Consider the following 15,411-nt stretch of genomic DNA (forward strand, 5'->3'; position numbering starts at 1 on the left):
TGTCCTTCGTTGGTGTGGGTGATGGTTAGTAGAAAACTGGGTGATAGTCTGTCAAACAACGTATTGGTCAGTATATATGGATGATGGTCAGTACAACGCCGCGATGGTTAGCAGGTGCATGTATTCGTCAGTCAAAAGGCGCACTGATAAGTAAGTGACTTGATGTGGGGCAGTAAAAACGGCGTATTGGCTAGTACGCGTGATTCTTGTTCTGTAGTTGGATAAGTGATGGTCAGTCCAAACGGCTTGTTGGCTAGCAAAGCGTAGATTTAGTTAGTTAGTACCATTACCATTCCCGTTAGAGGCCCCTTGTCCCATAATATTAAGCCTATATACTAATGTATACTAAATGTTATATTCCCATTAGGGTCATCCTTTTTCAAGGCGGCGTCATGTTAATTCCCATCGAGGCTATAATATTCCATTTGATACTATGTATCTCCCATAACTACTTTCATGTCATAGAAATATTTAAACCTTGAACTGCACAATAACATTATAATCGATACTAGATACATCTCCAGTAGAATTGGTACTCAGATTCACACTTTTAAGAATCTGAAGAAAAAAATATCACAGAGTTTATTTATAGGTTTAAAACGGCATTTTCCTAGTGAACAAAAAGAAGTCCATTAGGATGCCCATAGGCTGGTGCAAGTCGGTGTACATAAATTATGTGTATGACACCTTATACGAATCCATATAAAGGGTTATATATATATATATATATATATATATATATATATATATATATATATATATATATATATATATATATATATATATATATATATATATATATATATATATATATATATATATATATATATATAATTTGCTTAAAGTCATTCTGTTTACATAACTATGAAACAAGAACACTATTATTCGTGGTGGATTTTTTTATTTTTATTCGTTACCGTTGACAATGACAAAGAAACATCATCGACTGTATTGGCTCCATTCGAGCTAAATAGTTTCCTCATCTGTAAGTAGTTTTATTTTAAAGTCTAGATATCGTGCCAAAAGCCAAATAATTATAGAAAATCACTCCGATTTCTATTTCCAGTAAAGGTAAAGGTAAAAAAATGTTTACAAAGATAAAGACACCTAAAAATGAACGAAAACATATCATCCTAAGTGACGAAAAAAAAGATATTAATTTTTTAAAGGTCCATTTCACGTGATTCCTACATTTTGAAATTATTTCTTTAATGTAAAGAACATCAAAGATATTGACCTCGGATAGAGTCAATATTGTCAATAACTAATTATCTACATGAAACTAATTTGTTGTTATTTGTTATAACGTGTTTTCTCATCCACATCAAATTTTGATACTGTTCTTTTAAAATTACTTTGATGATCATACTGTTAAATTGATAGGTAGAAAATACAACAAAAATGTTGGGAGTATTGATGAATTGTGATTAGTTTTACTTCACGATAAGATTGTCTTTACAAAATGAACAATTCTATATGTCAGAGAGCCATATTTTCCTACGCCTCATACACATTATTGCAGGAATCATTGTCGTCAACATCCATCATCGGAATGTACTCTTTATTATCGGTGATGTTTGGGTTTGGTGACTTAAGTGAAGCGATACCGTAGGTGGTCGCCGAGGTATAATTCTGGCATCCTTTCTCTTGGTTACCCAGTAATCGCCGGCAAGAGGTACTCAAGTGCTGCATGACCTACGGAAAGAATGCATCATCATCATCATCATCATCATCATCATTTTTGTGTATGAAAAGTGTAAAACTACCTTTAATATCGAACAATTCTTTTGATGGATATAACATAAGGTTAATATTTATATTGTTTTGTCTTTGTGTGCAAAAGAGAGAAGTTCTATCGACAACACCCTCTGGCCTTTTTCCAAATCATCCGGAAAGAGAACAGGGAAAACTAGAATCTGTGGTATATTCCCTTGTTGTTTTCATTTATTCATCACTGAGCCCACTTAAATTCTACCTCGTTCACCCTCATTTCAGTCTACAAGTGCATGGATAAAAAAGGTGATAGATTTGCAACATTAACAATCAAAATTGTGTTCTCTGTAAAGCCAATTAATGTATTTGCTAGCTTTATTTGCGAATATTTTCAATAGTGTATCCTGGTGTCATAAAGAGTTCTAGCATGAGTTTCTGAAGCATATTCAACATTTATTACTTTCTACACAGGTTTTCCAAATGACCATATATCAGTCAGTTTCTTAGCATATCTCTCTCATAAGTCGATCCCTAGGTTGCAGTCCCTGCCTTTCTGTTGAGAATAGTAGGGAGAGATATTCATTCAAAGTTATGAGGAACATTAATGATACATTATTGGTACCAATATAAAATTATTTAATGTTAATATTAAAGTACGATAACATGACATACTCCTATCGCAACCGAATTAAAGAAAGACCATTAGCAATATCACTTTCTGACCTCTCCATTGATGTACCTCTATGTTTTGTAATCTCCCTTCCATTAAAATACTTAGCTCTCGATTGATATACTCAACTCTCTATTAACGAAATCACCTCTCCGTTAATGTATTCACCTCTCCATTACACTTTTCATCTCTCCATAAATTTACTCACCTGTTCATTCAAGTAATCACCTGTCCAAGAAATGAATCACTGTTCCGTTAATATACTAATTTCTCCATAAATTGAGTCGCCTGTGCATTAAAGTGATCACCTGTCCATTGAAGTAATCATCTGTCATTAAAGTAGCCACATCTCTCTTAATGTACGAATCTCTCCTTTAATGAACTCACCTCTCCATTAAAGTGTTAACCTATACATTAAAGTAATCACCTCTCCGTCAATGTACTAATCTTTCCATAAATTTACTCACCACGTCTCCATGAAAGTAACAACCTGTCATTGAAGTAATCACATCTCTGTCAATGTACTAACCTTTTTTTTAATGAACTCACTCCTCCAATAAAGTGTTCACTATTCCATTAAAGCAATCACCTCTCCGTTAATGTACTAATCTCTCCATAAATTTACTCACCTCTGTAATATAATAATCACCTATCCATTAATGTACTCACCTCTCCCTTAATGAACTAATCTCTCCATCACACTTAACACATATATATTAAAGTGTTCACCTGCCCAGTCAAGTAATCACCTCTTCATTAATGTTCTAATCACTCCATTAATTAACTCACTGATCCATTAAAGTGTTCACCTGCCATTAATGTAATCACTTCTACGTTAATGAACTAACATCTCCATTAAAGTGCTAACCTGTCCATTAAAGTAATCACCTCTCTGTTCATGTACTAATCACTCCATTAATTAATTCACTTGTCCATTAAAGTGCTCACCTGTCCATTAAAGTAATCACCTCTCTGTTCATGTACTAATCACTCCATTAATTAACTCACCTGTCCATTAAAGTGCTCACCTGTCCATTAAAGTAATCACCTCTCTGTTAATGTTCTAATATTTCCATTTATATACTTACCTCTCCGTTAAAGTAACAAAATATAAGTGCTATCACAGCTCCCTGAAAAATGAATTAAATTGCATTTTTGAATTACACACAAGATAAGGAATTCTTCTTAGTGCTTCTTTAATATCACTGTTTTCAAATGCTATACCTGAAATACTGTTCGAGAACTTGAAAGTTATCTCTCTCATTAATTTTTGCTTTCTGGTTAATGGATGTTTGTCCGTGAAACCTCATGTTGTTTTTATAATCTGATTTCTGATGGTAGAACGTCGATTATCAGAACAATATGCGAACATAAAAATTGTCTGGATAATCGGCAGTCTCAAAACTAAATCTGTATTTGTATGTATTGTATATGCTCCAGAGACACTATATTCGTTTGAATTAACCGAAAATTCGAGATTGTGCGTCCGAATAATCGATCCTCTACTTTATATGATGTAATATTCCAGTAAGTGTCAAAGATCAAGCGTGCAATATCTTTTTCGTTATTAGAACTACAAACAGTGTTTGTTTCAATTTATAAGCCTTGGACGATGGTTTTTTCTGGGTTCTACTCTTTTCTCCACCCAAAAGACCATCTAGAACAACACTGGAGCAGCCCAGATCATGCATATGTTGAGTGAACTTGATGAATAGTAGATATATAATGAATCAAGCTCAAAATTAAGAAAGAAAATTCTTTAACACAAAGTGTGATTATTAACGGCGTGATTTACTGTCTAATTAAGAACAAGTTTTCTGTCCACAAGGAATCCTCTTTACGATACTGTATTACTTCAAACTCTGCACATGCGGGCAAAAAAATTTGAGTAAAATAACACAAATGCAATCCCGAAAACATAGAACTGTATTAAAATATCGATGTTTGAAACGATATAAGTTGTATGAGGAGCTAAGTGAACATTGCATTAGGAATCAAACTAACCAACGCATCATTAACAGGGAAGTTTACTGTATCAAAACAATCATACCTGTGAGTCTATTACAAGCTTCGAGATGATTTCGAAAATATATAAGGTTTCCACAGCGAAGTGCACAGGGCGATAAATTACAAGAAAAAGTTGTAATCCAAACAGCGGGACAAGAACGAATGTAGCCTTCAGGGCTCGCCTGAAAGGAATAAAGATGATTTTATTAGCACGCCCACTGTTTTATAACCCGTCATAGATATGGAAGGGGTATAGAATGTTACCTCGTCCGACCGTTTGTTACGTGTTGGTTAAGCTTTGCGTTTAAGTCTGGAAATGTATAGAAGAGTGTTGGAGCAATACATATTTATGATCACATTTCTACTTGCTCGTCTTCGATCAGAGGACTTTGACAAGTAATCTGAGAAAAGTCTTCGATCAGAGGACTTCGACAAGTAATCAGAGAAAAGTCTTCGATCAGAGGGCTTCGACAAGTAATCTGAGAAAAGTCTTTGATCAGAGGACTTCGACAAGTAATCTGAGAAAACATATCATCTGGTTACTTTACAAAAGCTTCAGCAAGATATTAACATACAAAACAATAAAATCAATAAAAAGAGTAATCACTTAATATGTATATATATGGATCGATCGATAGATAGACAGGTTATAAGACAAAAGAGATAAATAGGCAGGCAGATATTTATAAACATTACATGTGCCAGCATTCCAGTTTCAGAGATGTAAGTGTCAAAGGTAAATTTTGTGTCGGTAATTGTTCTTTAAGGATACTCACTTTGTTAATACCCACTGCCTGGTATAGTAAAACACTAGCCTAAAAATAGCAGGCTCATTTGGATGCGCATGAAATGTAAACCACTAACCTGAAATTGCCTGGCTCATTTGGGTGCGCATGAAGTTGAGTCAGAAGTATCCGCAAAATGCTCAGCAGGAAAATAAAGTTGACCTGTAAAATATTTAAAACTCAAATGCACACGACAAAAATGTCAAAGTATTTATATGAATAAATTATTTGAAAAAACCTCGAAACAGTATGTATGTATGAGAACTGAGCGATTAAAATCCTTTATGCATATTTAAAATATCCTATCGGAAAGATTATTTCCCATTGGGATCTTTGCTTGTCGTTTGATGTATTTCTCTGACTCATCAACGGAGTCAAATTTTCTACCATTGTTAAGAATTTGGAGTCACTTTGAATAGCCACGTGTAAGGTTTCGAATCATCAGTCACTTGAATCGATAACGAATTTTAAATATTAATTTTCTACAAACAGCTACATTCCACTTGAAAGGTTATCAGTATACAAACGTATGTATGTATGTATGTATGTATGTATGTATGTATGTATGTATGTATGTATGTATGTATGTATGAATGTATGTATGTATGTATGTATGTATGTATGTATGTATGAATGTATGTATGTATGTATGTATGTATGTATGTATGTATGTATGTATGTGTGTGTATGCATGTATGTATGTATGTATGTATGTATGTATGCATGTGTGTGTGTGTGTGTGCATGTATATATGTATGTATGAATGTATGTATGTATGTATGTATGTATGTATGTATGAATGTATGTATGTATGTATGTATGTATGTATGTATGTATGTATGTATGTATGTATGTATGAATGTTTGTATGTATGTATGTATGTATGTATGTATGTATGTATGTATGTATGTATGTGTGTGTGTGTGTATGCATGTATGTATGTATGTATGTATGTATGTACGTAAGTACGTACGTATGTATGTATGTATGTACGTACGTACGTACGTATGTATGTATGAATATATGTATGTATGTATGTATGCATGTTTGTATGTATGTATGGCTCATGTATGTATGTACGTATGTATGTATGTATGTATGTACGTACGTACGTACGTATGTATGTATGTATGTATGTATGTATGTATGTATGAATGTATGTATGTATGTATGTATGTATGTATGTATGTATGTATGTATGTATGTATGAATGTATGTATGCATGTATGTATGTATGTATGTATGTATGTATGTATGTATGTATGTTTGTATGTATGTATGGCTCATGTATGTATGTATGTATGTATGTATGTATGTATACGTACGTATAGTATGCACATGCTTTAATTTATTACGTTTAATTAGGAAATTACTGCTATTGCAGAACATGCAATTACTATTATCTTCTGAATTCGGGGAAAGAGTGTGTGTTTATGTATGATTTAGATTTTTAACGTTGCTTTACAAATTTTTGCAGTCATATCGCTACGAAGTCTGCAGTGCGGCAGTTTATAGTGATGTCTAGCACTGAGGCATAATGCCGCAGACATGTAGCATATGTCCCACCCAGTCACATTATCCTGACACCAGCCCGACCAGTCCTAACATTAACCTCTTGATGCCGAACGCCTAGCGAAGCAGCTGTTAGTACCATTTTTATGTCTGCGGCTTGACTCGACCGGGGTTCGAACCCACGACCTACGCTCTTACAACTAGGTGGAATTCGGGGAAAGATGTATATAATCATATATGAATGCTTGTGTATATATAACGTGTGTATGGATCGATGAGTTTATATCGATGTGTTTATATCAGTGAGTTTTTATCGATGAGTTTCTATTTTAATCATTCATTTATTTCTTAGAAATGCCGGTGGCCTAGTGGTTAGAGCATCTGCCTAGGATCATGGAGGTCGCTGGTTCGAACCCCGGCCGAGTCATACCAAAGACCGACAAAAATGGTACTAACAGCTGCGCTTGTCGCTCAGCATTAAGGGCTTAGTGTTTAGACTGGTCGGTCTGGTGAAAGGATAATGTGACTAGGTGGGACATCAGGCTACGTGTCAGCGGCATGATGCCCAAGTGCTAGACATCACTATCAACTGCCCCACTGCATATATCGTAGCGATATATCTGAAAAACTGTTAAAGCTACGTTAAAAATCAAACATCACACACACACACACACACACACACACACACACATTTCTTACAAATGAAGATATTATATACAAGTACTCAATGCCTTCAGTTCTTGCATAAAGATAAAAAATGATGAGGCTTGTCTAGTGCTTCTGGAATCAGTTATGGACTTCTTTAGACTTATGAACAATGAAGATAGTAAGTATTTATTGAAATTTTATTTGTAGCACATAATTACAAGAAAAATAGGGGCCCCGTTATGGATCACTGCCATCTCACCTCTGTCTGCGTGGGTTCGAGTCTCGGATTCAGCCAATCTGGGTATGTGAGAAAGCTTGCCAGTAGCTTCTCGTGGGTCGGTGGTTCTTTCCGAGGTTTTCCCGGGTTCTTCCTCCACCATTAATTCTGGCCGCCATGTATAGCCTATCGTGTGCTGAAAAATGGCGTTGAACCCTACAACAACAACAATAAGAAAAATATATATGTAAGTACTTACAACAATACATAGCAAATTCGGCGCATAAATGATCAATTCATATCCACCGGCATTCTTTATCCAGCACCTGTGAGATAGGAAAATGCTCATTCAAATATTATATATTAATAACTATACATTGAGAAACGTTGTTTTTTTTTTTTTTGTTTTTTTTTTCATTATCAAGTATTGTCTAATAATGAATATGCAGTATTTAGCTGCATATTTCGTACTTACGTTTATATTCGCCGTTCACTCAGTAAACACTGGCTGATACCGGGGTACTAACTACATTGACGTCACAGCCAAAATTGTGACTTTTACAAGTAACGAGTAAATCAAGAAGCAATATGATTGTTTAAAACAGATGTTGAAACAATCCGTATTATATCATCAACCCCCAGTTTTGGAACTTGGAGATTCCACTAATAGGTTTAAATACATGACAGCTTTCCTTTAAGAACCAGTACCATCCCAGAAAGATCAGTGGCGTTCAGATGCCAAGTAACTTACTTGCACTCTTTCGCGCCTGGATAAACACCTGTATGTATGATGCGTATGATGATGATGCAAATTAAGCAATTCAGAAGCAAAGAAATATCGTTCCTTCTTAAGGCCGTTTAGCAGTACATATACTCCTTCTAATTACAAACGTATCTAAATTTTCACCTAGATATTAAGTTTACTTTTGTCTTCTAGTGTTTCGTTCGAAAAATTGCATCAAAAAACAAAAATCTTTTTTGGGGGTTTGAGGCTGCAATTATTGTTGTTGTTAATGTGTTCCCTACAGCACCAAGAGAACAGCAATCTTTACATCCGTGAGAATCGTGTGGCCTGCTCACTATCATCTAATCTTTACCGATCATTAGCAGCCGTCGCTCTAACAATGCTATACACAGACAGAGGCACCAGAGGGATCCCTGAAATGATAGTGCAAAATTAATAAGAAGTACATTACGACCAACGTTGTGACCGTGGAGCAAACTAATATCGACATCGACAGCTAACATTGATAAAGACGATGTAGAAAATGCTGCTATTTTCGAGACAAAAAAATGTGCTTCATCTGATGCCTTTATATCTATCTATCTATATTTCCTTATTTATCCCTTATAATTCGATTGAACCATGCAGGGCCGGCCTTACGCCGATTGGACCGATATTGGTCTAATCAGGCCCCGTGCTCACAGGGACACCAACCGCGCGTTAGCAATTTTAATACACACACACGCACAGACATATATATATATATATATATATATATATATATATATATATATATATATATATATATATATATATATATATATATATAGAGAGAGAGAGAGAGAGAGAGAGAGAGAGAGAGAGAGAGATTTCAAAACGATGGAAGAAAGTCTTAAGTTCAATATCATATACATTGTGTCCAAAAATGATCCGAATCGGGCCCCGCGTTTGCTAAGGCCGTTACTGGATCCATGAAATGTGATATCATTTCTTTCGTTGTACAACTGGCGCACTTCACCCGGTTCGATTATGTACATAAATCGTGGTTGCCTTTTTAATGCCTTCATATTACCTTTAAATTCATTTTTATGTATTTCTAATTCATACTGTGTGATTGAATTTTGTCCGTGACTGAGGATAGAGTTTTGCATACATGAATTTTATCTTGATCGTTAATGACGGTTTTGCCTACCTGACATTTTTCCTGAATTTAAGTAGTAAACTAGATATTTATTAGAATCTAAGGTTAAGTGTTAGAAGAATTTTGAAATCGGAAATTTTGGCTTTTCAAGAGTAATCTACTGCGTCGTAGGTCAAGTGGGTATATATAGTAGACTTTGCCGCCAGAATGATGACATTAAATGCCTTTAATTTAGGGATAAAAATCCCCATCTAAGTAGACTTTGCCGCCAGAATGATAACATTAAATACATTTAATTTAGGGATAAAAAATCCCCACCTAGGTAGACTGCCTCCAGAATGATAACATTAAATGCCTTTAATTTAGGGATAAAAAATCCCCAACTAAGTAGACTGCCTCCAGAATGATAACATTAAATGCCTTTAATTTAGGGATAAAATTCCCCCAGTAGTTGACTTTGCCGCCAGAATGATAACATTAAATGCATTTAATTTAGGGATAAATATAAATTTTTAAAGCTCTGTCGCATATGCAGGAAATGAATGACCAACCAGAAATAATCGAAACAATAGATTTAAACGGAGACATAAAAAGTAAATGTGAGCAAAAGTAAGATTAGATATATGAGAACAACCAACGATTTATTATGACTTCATATCATCAATAAAATGAAAACCTATACGGTCAAGCTTTAGTGACTCTAAAATGAGAAAGAAGAGCGAAACAAGCACAGACAAGAGTAAAAAGGTCAAAACTATCATAAAAAATGTACAGATCGAGAACTTGTCAGAGTTGTAAAAAGACGTTACTACAGAATTAGACGAAAGTGAAACGATGTATGTTATGTATATCTATAATTTTGTTGTTGTTGTTATTGTTGTTGTTATAGGGTTTAACGCCATCTTTTCAGCACAAGAGAGGCTATACATGGCGGCCAGTATTAATGGTGGAGGAAGAACCCGGGAAAACCCCGGAAAGAACCACCGACCCACGAGAAGCTACCGGCAAGCTTTCTCACATATCCACATTGGCCGAGCCCGAGACTCGAACCCACGCAGACAGAGGTGAGATGGCAGTGATCCGTAACGGACAGCGCATTAGACTACTCGGCCACTCCGGGCCCACATATTTTTTGTAACGTTTGGTATATGGCTGTATTGGTATTGTGTATAATTTATGTTCATGACTGTAAATTGTAGTGATCGTCTATAAACAAGATATTATATAGCTAATTTTTGTATACGGGTATATTTTCTAATTTAAGATATTAAAACTGCTTGTCGATTGCATATGATCTATAAATAGGTGTTTACGATCATTAATAATAATATTGATAATAAACCTTTTTACTAGTCTGGTGTTATTTACCATTGGATGATTCGATGATCACATTGAATTGGTCAGTCAGGTGGATTCTTTTACGATGTGGAGTATTTGCGAAATGTCACATATGAAGTAGGAGAAACTTGCGTTTTTGTCCTGTATGTGTGTATATAAGGAGAGAACTGAGCAAATTAAAATTCATTCCCATTTCGGATTCATACTAAAATGGCACTGCCCAGAACTCCTGTGAATAGATTCACAATAGTCCCAGAATAATATTTTAGTCCAATGATCACTGTGTAGTTACAGTGAATAATCGAAATAAATGTCTCTTCTCAAATTATATCTAAACACAACATTAAACACATTTACAGACGGATATTAATACAAGAACGTATGAAATAGGAATCCGAAATGGGAATGAATTTTAACCGCTCAGTTCTCTCCTTATATGCACACATTACATCAGGATTGTTGGCAGACAAGTAAATTCTGGAGGATCTGGAATTCGTTCGGATCATTTGAGTCTTTAGGTGGTTTGGAGTTATTTTGGATTTTGTTCATAATTCTGCAAGTTCCTCGTAAATGCTCATTTTAAAAGTTTCAAAATTACATTATTTGTTAAGTTTTCAAAAACCTGTTGGTTTTACTTTTTCCTGTTCCTTAGCCTATGACCAAATTGTCGTAACATTTTAATGATATATAATAGGATTAAAAAAAGAGAGATAGATACAATTAAGATGAAAAACGAAGTAAACAAGACTGAAACAAATTCAATTAAAGCAGATCATCAAAACAACATATTATTAATAACTGAAGTTGATCCAGATCAGCATTTAGTAAAAGAACTGATACAGTTAAATCAGAAATAAACTTAGAAACGGAGACATTGAAAACACATACACATATAAGGGAAGAAAGAATATTGTATTATATAATACATGTGATGAAATCAAAAGAAGTCGAATCATAACAATTGATAGGTTAATCATACTAAAAGCTAAATAATTAAATGATGAATTGTGTTGAAACATTCTGCTATTTGACTTTTGTAAAGTGTTAAAACTAGCTTTCATACTGATCTTATTGACCGACAATATATTTTAAAAATTGAAAATGTGCTGAATGAAAGTTGACACAATAAATACCACACGGAAATCAAATAAACAAATTGTATAATCAATTTACATATACTTAAACATTGCGGATATATATATATATATATATATATATATATATATATATATATATATATATATATATATATATATATATATATATATATATATATATATATATATATATATATATATATACACGTATACACACACACATATATATATATATATACACACACACACACACACACATATATATATATATATATATATATATATATATATATATATATATATATATATATATATATATATATATATATATATATATATATATATATATATATATATATATATATATATATATATATATATATATATATCCTACAGATAAACGCAATGGACAAATATTATTTGTAAGAAAATAATATTTTATTTCTTCCAATGATTCGAGATATAATATACCTTTAAATTTCATAATATTCAAATCTAATTTTGGAGACGGTGGAAAATATACCGTCATTTAGTAGCGTATATACAAGAGCAGTAATAATGATCGAACGAGCAATGGCTAACTGTGCATAATTCACATAAAGGAATTATGTTTAAGCTATTTGATTCTAATGCGGCTAACGAAAAGAGAATGAGACACGATAACGTATGGCAAAAGTGCAGAAAAAAAAAAGAATGAGTTCAGAAACAAAACTGGGTAAAATCACTGAATTCCTTAAATGAAAACTTCTGAGAACGAGGCTTGGTTACTCAGCTTTTACAAAACTTGAATGATGACTTTTCTCTCTGTTCTTCTATGAATCCTTACGCAGTTTTAGATACTTCAAGACAACCGAGTTTACCACCAGTCTTCATTTTGAGCAGTAATATAAAATATATACAGACTGTGTTACCATTGTTGTGCTCAAGTTTATCTCACTAAAATCACCATGAATAGTAATTGCAACATACGGAAAATATATAACTCCTAAAAATAGTTTTAAAAAAAACACTAACACATCATTGTATTATACAAGTTCTAAACAGAATTAAACCTGAATTACACTTGTCGCTTGTAATCTGCTCTTAGAGCCCAAATGTTTTAATTGCACCGGGTTGTTTTTTTCACATCTTTCACATCTTTCCACGTCAAGGTTAAAGAAAATGCTAATAATTCACTTGTAAAGAATTTTAAAACAAATATTGATTTAAAACATAAACATTTCTTATGCGGTGATGAAAGGTTTCACTTTAATGATTACAACAGTTTTATGACGTTTAAAAATTGTTCGTTACCTTATGTTCATGGGGATAGACAAACTAGTGGAATGCATAACAAATGAAACTGATAAAGTTAAGGTCAGGTAATTCCTAATGAACAAAATGCTGGATCAGAAGTAATTTATTGTATATGGCGAGAAATTTCGAAGACTACGTGACTTTCAGATATTTACTAATCATTGTCCTTTGTAACCTTGTGTTTTTTTTTTCTCAATGATTGTAGGTACAAACGAAGATTAAGAACTTGAGAATTTGTGTCTCCAGTATGATACAATCGTTTCTGATCTAATGGCTAATTCTGTAAACGAAAAGTACAGCGATGATTATAGATTACAAGGAACAGAACGTACCTTATCTTATGTCACTTGTTTAGGCTCGAATAGACAGTAACACAAGAAAGAGTGAAAACATCAAGCTTTGAAAAAATACAATAATTTATTTCCCTGGAACAATTCTGTAAAAATTAAAAAAATATGAACTTACGGTTTTATACAATCAAATTCAAAAATAATCCAAGAATAATCCACGAATACAATTTTAGTAGTCCTAATAACAAAGTGTTTTACTGATTTCACGTTCGAATCCCGACGAAGAATCCAAGATGGAAGACGATGACGCATGCTGCAATCTGTTGTGTTGAAGTCTACAGTTCCTTGTAGAAACAAGAATTATCACTCCGGTTTCTGATACCTGAATAAATGTTTATAAAAAACTGTCCTGGTTCCACAATGTTACATGAGCACACGTATTTTTCAGAACAATAACAAAATTAATCCTTTTTAATGCAAGTAATTTGAAATAACTCCAAACAGCACAACATACAACTAACAGTTTAACAGCCCAGCTTCTACTGAGATTAAGTGTCCAAAATACAGGTTAAATGGTCTTTCTAAAACGTAAAAAGGGGTCACGTGATCATCTTATAGAAGCAATTACTTGTTACAGATCACGTTTACCCGGTGTCCCCCTGACGAAAAGAAATCACTTTTACTCTAAGAAATAAATAATTAAAAAATTTGTTTACATCTTAAAGACAAAGTCCCATCATGACCTTGGAAACAACCAAACATTTTAAAATTTAATATAACTTGTTTACGAAGGTTGCTACAAATTCTGAAACAAGGTCAGGATTTAGATCAACACCTGGTTTTTATAAACTAACAGTCAAGGTCAAACTATTTTCTAAAAATGTATCATCTCTAGTGAATAAATTTACATTACAATATCATGTAATGAAAAATAATTTTTTTAAAACTGACAAACAATTAAAATAAATTCATATTAAATCAGATATAATTAAATCAAATATACATTACGCTTAGCTATTGTTCAACTTGGGATACACATTTACATGAATAGGAAAGAAAACGTAGACACACACAACAGGGAAATAGTGCGAACAATCAAATAAAATCTAACCCGCTTTTATATTATTATTAAATCTGCAGAAACTTTATGAGCTCGTTCGCTTCTCTCATGCATCTGTCTTTGCTAGCTTAGCATAGTTATGACTCAGTATGAGCTTAAACGCACCTCATAACGTAATTATACGTGCTGTTACAAATTGTTAAACAATACAGTTTGATTTGTAGTTCTCTTCTACTCAGAAGATACAAGTTCTGTGGAAATATGTGTGAGCAAACATAATGTTGTATGTAATAGTGGAACTATTAAACTTCAAACGAATTAAACATTTAATTAGACTGGAATATTGTTTTGATTTCCAAAATTATAGAATAATACGTGTACCAGGCGTTATGAGAGTAGAAGTTACGCAAAGTTTGCATGCTGTCCAATACATAACGGTTATCATCATATGATCAAAGAGCAACATAATGGAATTTAATACTGTATATCGCATGCTGATACTATCTAATTAAAATCATCTCTTGGTGATTTGTAGTTTGAGGAAATATACAATCTTCTGGGCATTTCTATTTTTAAAATTCCTTTATTTAATGCAAATGTTTATATACCCATGCAAATATGTTTCATTTATTTCACTCCGACAAAAATATATTTATTTATTTTAAATTGTTTAATGTTGTAAAAACCTCATACCATATCTTGATATATTTTTCTCCTTTGAAAAGAAATGTTAGTTTTTAATTTGTTTCTTTTTGCCAGTACACGTTTTCACATTCCTTCATTTTCTTATTTTTTCCATTTGTTTTCTGAAGACAACATTATTCATTTATTAATGAAATTGTATTTCAATGTTTCTCGCAACGATGTGTTTGATTCTATATATGATTTTAGCCATGACTTGTGGTATAGATTC

At 33.1% G+C, this 15,411-nt stretch overlaps 1 protein-coding gene across 2 annotated transcripts in view; it reads right to left on the reverse strand.

The window, feature by feature from the left end:
• Positions 1-881: 881 nt before the first annotated feature.
• The window catches only part of LOC149779512 (calcitonin gene-related peptide type 1 receptor-like), a 62,960-nt gene continuing 48,430 nt past the window's right edge, over positions 882-15,411 (reverse strand). Inside the window, exons 6-11 of one of the 2 annotated variants that reach the window (XM_089940222.1) lie at positions 8,650-8,710; positions 7,812-7,878; positions 5,255-5,337; positions 4,434-4,572; positions 3,472-3,513; positions 882-1,695 (exon numbers count right to left, since the gene is read on the reverse strand). In XM_089940222.1, coding sequence (XP_089796348.1) covers positions 1,498-1,695; positions 3,472-3,513; positions 4,434-4,572; positions 5,255-5,337; positions 7,812-7,878; positions 8,650-8,710 — 590 coding nt within the window. In that variant the 3' untranslated portion in view covers positions 882-1,497. The remainder of the gene's footprint in view (positions 1,696-3,471; positions 3,514-4,433; positions 4,573-5,254; positions 5,338-7,811; positions 7,879-8,649; positions 8,711-15,411) is intronic. The other variant, XM_089940223.1, reaches the window with a different exon arrangement.

Source organism: Sinohyriopsis cumingii, chromosome 17 (genome assembly GCF_028554795.1).
Source record: "Sinohyriopsis cumingii isolate HCF-2022 chromosome 17, ASM2855479v2, whole genome shotgun sequence".
In the NCBI taxonomy this organism is placed as follows: domain Eukaryota; kingdom Metazoa; phylum Mollusca; class Bivalvia; order Unionida; family Unionidae; genus Sinohyriopsis; species Sinohyriopsis cumingii.